The following is a 7436-nucleotide window of genomic DNA, read 5'->3' on the forward strand; positions in this document are numbered from 1 at the left end:
AGTGGGGAGGGGAGGGGCGGGGAGGGAGGGAAGGGGGGGGGGACACTACGTCTTGTCTGTGACAGCGAGGTTGTTCCCAGATAGATTCACACGTTTGGAGCTAAAGAGTGCTGGGGCCACCAAAGCAGCACAGACCAGGGTTTGAGTCTACAGAAGCCAACAGGTTGAGTTGTGAGAGAGGGAGATAGAATGAGAGCTGTGGGTTTAGTGTGGTGTGCCTGCTTGGGGCTGGGCCTGATGAAGGCCACCTGGGCCAACTCTCTATCGGAGCCTGAAGACCAAGGTAAGACTCCGGGGAGCAGACCAGGAGCTCCCTCCAGGGTTAGAGGGGGAAACATGGGGAATGTCGGGGGACACTTGACATTTTAGTGTCTGAAAGCATAAAATCGACATTTTTTTTGTTGTATTTTGTGATACAATTTGGATTTTAAAAATATAATATGGATGAGGAAGAATAACAATATATTATTATTCTGCTTTTCATTAGGAAAAAAATATGATTTTGAGAGGGATTCTAGGGTTTGTTTAAATAATGCTGAAAAACATCAGTAACATTTGATATGGAAAAGACATTTTTTTAGGGGTTAAATTTGCTAAAGTCCAAAAATAAGTCAATTTCCTTATTTAAGTATGGGTATTATTATACAGTTTTAATGATAGAGATAGCTAAAATGCTTTAATATCCTGATATAGATCAATAATTAAATTGCACAATTATTGTTTTTGACATTTCTAGATTACTATGGACCATGAATTACTGAAATAATACAATATCTTTTAGAAGATTAACCCATCTGATATCGGAATTATCATTGAATAATTACAATCCAAAATCAATTGTAATAATCACAGATAATGTAGGCATCATCAACATGATGAATCCATCCTCGTGACTATGAACCTCAATGTCCCTCTTCCTCTTCCTCTGTGTTACAGAACTCAACGAGACGGTGGTGTGCACCAACAACCGCATGGACGTTCTCATCCCCAAGGCCTTCTTCCTCAACAAGGTCCCCCCTGTTTACGTGAGTCTTCACACCACTGCAGTTTTAAATTCTAAATCCTGATTGGTCCATAACGTTCCAAGCGTGCGCATTCTTTCTCAGTCACCTTTTCAGTAACAGTTCTGAATCAACGCTCCACAAATCAAACGTTAAAAAGCAACGGCCAAATACAACTATTGATCGGAAGTTTTCTCAAACATGAAAAAAACAGATGCTAAATGCACCATGGAGAAATATAAACATTTCAGCTGATTTAATTTGATCTAAAAAATAACCATTACGGCGTAGAGGACAGTTCTTATTATCTAATCATTGTTGGTAACTATTGTTTAAGCGGTATAGATCAGGTGTGATGCACGACCCTGTCCTAACTTATTCTCCATTAACCACTGACCCTTCCCTGGTTTGATTCTCACTGATGCATTTCTGCAAATGTAAACCCTTCATACTCTCATATTCAGTGCGCTGGGTTGGTTTGTTTCCCGCTGAGGTTGAGTGTGGATGTGTTCTGTTGGGTGTAGGTCTGGGATTTACATCTGAACGAGCCGGCGTGTCGGGGCGTGGAGACGGGAGAGGACTATGTGTTTAGCATCAAAAACAACCTCTCGGACTGCGGGACGGTGATGGTAGGTTTTCTCTGAAATACTTGTTTGTCTTAAATAAAACCCTGGAACATCTTAAATAAAACACGAGCACGTCTCAAATACTATACTGTTTGTTTTTAGAAAACACTGGTATTTTTTGGAAAACACTGGTAGGTTTTCGAAAACACTGGTATGGCTTAAAAAACCCTACATCGAGTGGACAATTCTTTCTAAAAGCACTTCTGGGCAATGTCGTTGAGTGTGTGTGTGTGTGTGTGCGTGTGTGTGTGTGTGTGTGTGTGTGTGTGTGTGTGTGTGTGTGTGTGTGTGTCAGAGAGAGAGTGGGCAAGAAAGAGAGAGTGTGTGTGTGTGGGGGGGGGGGGGGGGGGGTGATGAGGGGAGATGGATTTAGCAGTGCCGGTAAGTGTTTAGTTTGTGCGTGTGTGCTGTGTCATTTGGATGGAGGTGAAGAAAGGAGAGAGAGAAATGTCTGTGGCTGTTTAAAGACTAACCGCCGCTTATAAAATCCCCATCGTAATAAATTATCTATTTTACGATGTCTGCGCGGTTGTCGTGGAGACGCAGAGCCGACCCCCAGTTAAATTATGTGTCCTTCCAAATGCCAATCAATTGGCGTTTGTCTAACTTAACAATAAACGTTAATTGAACGACTGAAGGATTAAAGACAAGAGGCAAACCTTTATTTCTCTTGAATGTTGTAACTGTGGATTTTCTTGGAGTCGGAGGAGTTGTTCTTGACAGTAATAAGCCCATATATAGCCTGTATAGCACGCATAGTAAAGAGAGAAAGGCATATTTTAACTGACACAAGAGAAAGTAGAGAATAGAAAGTGAGTTGGGGAGGAGCAGGAAGGGGGCGTATATGTAGGAGGAGAAAGGTATCGTTGTTTCTCCACCCCACCCATAACATCCCAGACCTTATTCAGAGTACGAAGGAGGGGTGAGGGGTGTGTGGGTGGTCCCCGACCTATTTATCGGCTCTTCATGGAAATGATATCACTTCAGTATTCATGACCCCGGTACACAAAAAAATCCCCACCCCTTTCTTCTCATTCCCCTATGTCTTCTTCTTCTTCTTTCTCATTGGCTGCTGCTTTGTATCCCCTCCTAACAATCACCGACATTGTGTCCAGGCAAACATGTTCCACTCTCTGTGGGCTTATCTCATTCTCAAGCCGTCGTTGAGCTGTCCTTCAGTGGTGCGTCGGCGTGTGTTTTTCTCGTAAAGCAAGGAGCAGGTGAATACAGCTTTGAAGAGGGGGGCAATCTAACCCCCCGCCGCACTCAACAAGTTTATTAGGACTTTTGCATAACAGTTGAAATAAGTACACCCACCGTGGTTTAGGTGCTGCGTCTGAAAGGGGGAGATTCCAGGGCTGATACCTTCAACCCTGTGACGTAGAAAATAAAAAACACAACCCATTTTGGACCCCAAACCTGGCAGATAAAGAAATGAGAGCAAACAATGAGAAGGGTTGGGTTTAAGACGAAGGCCATCTTCTTCTATTGAAACCAATAAGTCCATGTTGGTTTTCATCATTTATATTTCGTGTTAAGAGACGCTAGCCCTGGTCACTGTGTAGAAAGCGTCCCGCGGTGTTACCGACCGGTCGTTAGACGTCTGGACGCTTTGTCTCTTTCTCCCCCTGGCCGTCTTACTCACTTTTACAATGAGTCAGTGTAGGCCTACGAGAGGACTGTCATTACTGTTGAGGTGACGGTGCTTTGTAGGAGATGATTCTTTGTGTGTTGCTGTGTAGATGGATTGGTGTGTGTGTGTAGGTGGGTAGGTTTATGTGTAGGTTGGTAAGTGTGTGTCTCTGACTGTGTGTGAGTTTTTGATGGTTACCTAGATGGACAGCCCTTTCTCGCTTTACCACCACCGTCTGACTCAGGAGCTTTGAAGGAACTTTAGCGTGGACGTTGCCCGGTCAAAGTTGTGTAGTAACTTGTATCACGCACAACCATTTCGCTGAAGCTCATTTCTCTACATCATAGTATGACCTGTTCGCAGATGCGTAAATCATATGCTATATAGGCTAAATATTTGTGTGTGTGTGTGTGTTGTAACATAATTCACACATTCATACCAACAGGCCACATATGCCCTTGCCAATTAAAGAGGCTTCTTTCTCACGCTAAGGAGGGATCCTGAGCCTAGGGAGGCGTCCAGCTCATACAGGAGGCCAATCATCATGTGTCAATTCTAGAGATACGAGCGGTCAAGCTGTTTGAGAGACCCAGTTGCTCAAGGCCACAAGAACAAGTGTAATTCCCGCACATAGCCACAAACCAAGTTGCCATGCCAACACATAGCCGCAAGGGACAGCATAAAGACACATACGGGTATCCAGGGGGCGGGAGTTCAGCACCATGCTTAGCCAATCAGAGCACATAACTGAGTCCACGTCTGCCCAGTAGATAAGTCACAACACATAGGCCAGGGGGCAGAACGCTCCAGGTAACGCATCTATCTGATGCCCTACTAAGTGTATCTCCACACGTACGTAATACAATTCCCCTCCATTTGCTTCATAGAGACTAGTCCAAACCTTTACCAAATAAAGTGAGTTAAAGCGATCCTGACTCGGCAGACTTTTTCCAAAAAGAACACAGCAGTGTGTAGCCTACTGTATGTCACAACAGAAAGTACAGGACAGTTATTACTATAAAGATACAAACTTAGAATTGCGATACAGATAGAAAATACCTAAAATATATGGTACCTATGAGTTATAGAAATGGAAATGCAAAAAGTTATTTGTTAACGTTATAGACGGTTGAGCTAGACATTATTGACAGTATATGCTACATTATTGCAACTTATAAACACAGTATAAAGTAAAAAGTATATAGAAGTATATAAATATATGTGTGTGTTTGCGTGTATATCATACAGAATTCTTACATTCTTGCCTGTTTTGTCTGTGATTCAGGCATACGATGACACACACATCATGTTTAGCAACACAATCCGCAACAACGATTCGGACATCGTCACCAGGAACTACATCAACATCACCTTTGTGTGCCGCTACCCCAAAAACTACATGGTGCAGCAGCCCGACGGAGAGAACCTGGTCCGGGTGGACGTCAGGTAGAAGGCTGCACTCTGTAGGTCGCCTCCAGATGGATCCCCCAAGCTCCTCATGCGGATTGGCTTAGCTCAGGAGGTAGAGCAGGTTTACTTGTAACCAGAAGGTTGCTGGTTCAATCCCCTGCTCCTCCTAGCTGGGTGTCGATGGGTCCCTGATGATGACACTTAACCCTGACTGCTCCTGGCGAGCTGGCAGTCGCCTTGCATGGTTGACTTCCCTGTCGCTGTGTGAATGTGTGTATTTACCATTGTAAGTCGCTTTGATAAAAGCATCAGCAAAATGCCCAAAAAATAAATAAATCATTAAGAGTATCGTAGAACCACTATTGTACCGCTAGGTGGCATGTTGTTAGCCAAAATCCACCCTTGAGTTATTCCACACATGGGGGGATGTCCTCCCAGGTGTATGAGGGAGAGATTGCCCCCCCAGCGGGTCCAGTCCACTGGGTATGCTAGTAGCTTGATCTATCTATCATACATCTGGGATCAGAGTGAGTTATTAAATGCAGCCATTACTTTTGTTGAATCATTTTTGCATCTAAAGACTAATATCAATCAACCAAGTATACGTTTCCGTTTTGGTTTAAAATGAGAGTTTGTTGAATCAGTGATCAGAGATCAGTATACATCTGATGCTGATGTGTTGCCTTCCCGAAACCCCCTGCAGAACGATCACCCTGACCACGGAGGACGGGAACTTCTCTGTGTCCATGCTACTGTACAAGGACCGGGCCTTTGAGGACCGGTGGACCACGGTGCCCTCCCTGACCTTGGAGGACGACATCTTTGTCAAGATATTCATGGTAACTTAACCCGCCCCATTACTCCATGACCATCAGAGGGACAGAAGTGGCACAGAATATTCACCTCATTCGCCTTTATATATTTCATATACCTTTACATACATTATACGACTCACGATAGTCGTATAATGTACATTATTTATAATATTGTGACCTCAGTGACCTTCACTGTGGGAAGAGAGAGGAACCAAAGCCCAAACAAGCCATCTTAAATATCTTCATAGAGAGAGGTACCAAAGCCCAAACAAGCCATCTTAAATATCTTCATCGAGAGAGGTACCAAAGCCCAAACAAGCCATCTTAAATATCTTCATAGAGAGAGGTACCAAAGCCCAAACAAGCCATCTAAAATATCTTCATAGAGAGGTACCAAATCCCAAACAAGCCATCTTAAATATCCTTGCTATTGACAGCTATTCTTGGACGCCGTGAGGCTCTGGCTCCACATTAAGCAATATGTTGTGTTGCTGTGGCCGACCCTAGTAGGAACGTTCCCGGAAACTTAACCCTATACCCATGACCAGACGGTAATTCGACCCGCAGTCCCGCTGCCGGCCGCGGTAATCAAAGTTTTAGATCACAGCTCCGCTTTACAACAGCCCCACCAGCCCCCCTCGACCCCTACTCACCCCACACATCGTCGACCCCTTCCCCACGTCGTTCTTGAAAGTCTTTCTTCTTTGTACTAGCCTGTGACGGCAACTTACCCCAGCAGTTGTTGACCTGCAATACATTTGTTTCTTACGTTCCCTGTGACGCAGAATAGCAAAACACCGTTGGCCAGGAATGGCTGAGCATTTACATTGACATTTTTGGGCATTTAGCAGACACTTTTACCCAAAGTGACTTACATCGGTTAATGCACACGTTCACACCCCGACGGCGGAGTCAACCATGCAAGGTGACAGCCAGCTCGTCAGGAGCAATTAGGGTTGGGTGTCTTGCTCAGGGACACCTCGACACTCAGCTGGGGAGCGAACTAGCAACCTTCCGGTCACCAGCCAAGCCTGAGCTAAGCCGACCCCTAGCATTTAGCATTCCAATCCATTCAAACCTTTAGGTTTTGCGTTTTGGTTTTACTGGCCTCTCATTTGGATTGCTCGTTTTATGTGTGTTTGTCTTTGCCCGGGCTCATAGATCCCAGCTCACTTGACGCTGCGTGCGGAGAGATGCTGGGCCACCCCCACCAGTGACCCTTACAGCAACATCCAGTACACCTTCATCAAGGACAGGTGGGTGAGCCCCGTCCGGGGCCCTGGCGGTGGACTGGACTGCGTTGATGATACAGATACCTTGTTGTTGACATTCTGCTGCTCTCCAAGCATGTAGAGGCATCTTGAACAAATGACAAAGTATAAAATGGATATCAATACTATTAATAGTAAATACAGTGATAGGGCTGAGGAATCATATCCCTACCGGGAAAAGCCTTTTAACGTGATCTTCTAGTAATAAAACATATGATATGCAAAAAGTTAATGTTAACCTTATAGACTGTTGAGCTAGACATTATTGACAGTGTATGCTACATTATTGCAACTCATAAACATAGTATGAAGCAAAAAGCATATAAAAGTATACAGCGTCCAACAGCGTCTGTTGAAACCATGCTCAAAACAACCCCACCAACAAATGAATGCATGTGCACACACACTGTTGTCCCCTCGGCCTGTTTGTTTTCTCCCTCGCCCACAGCACTCCCTCATTGTGATGAAATGTGAAATGAGAGTTTATGATAGAATTAAGTGTCCTCAGAGGCTTGGACAGAAAGCCGGGTCAAGTGACCCCCCGCTGTCTGTCCGAGGCCGGTCGACTCGCAGCCCAGCAGCTGTGCATTCCCTTAGCAACCGGGCAGTATTTGGTATCGTTAGCAACAGCATGGCAATGAAACACACCAGGATTTCACAATGCAGAAGGGGGAAAAACT

The 7436-nt window shown here is 44.7% G+C and overlaps 1 protein-coding gene across 1 annotated transcript; it reads left to right on the forward strand.

Annotated features, from left to right (window-relative positions):
* The first annotated feature begins 32 nt into the window (after positions 1–32).
* On the forward strand, positions 33–7430 carry si:dkeyp-110a12.4 (alpha-tectorin). Its single transcript, XM_060051265.1, has 6 exons — positions 33–283; positions 937–1025; positions 1526–1630; positions 4546–4706; positions 5374–5509; positions 6647–7430. Exons 1-6 carry the CDS (start codon positions 190–192, stop codon positions 6836–6838), a joined length of 777 nt encoding a protein of 258 aa, XP_059907248.1. The 5' UTR covers positions 33–189; the 3' UTR covers positions 6839–7430.
* Positions 7431–7436: the final 6 nt, after the last annotated feature.

The sequence above is a fragment of the Gadus macrocephalus genome, chromosome 5 (assembly GCF_031168955.1).
Source record: "Gadus macrocephalus chromosome 5, ASM3116895v1".
NCBI classification, from domain to species: Eukaryota; Metazoa; Chordata; class Actinopteri; order Gadiformes; family Gadidae; genus Gadus; species Gadus macrocephalus.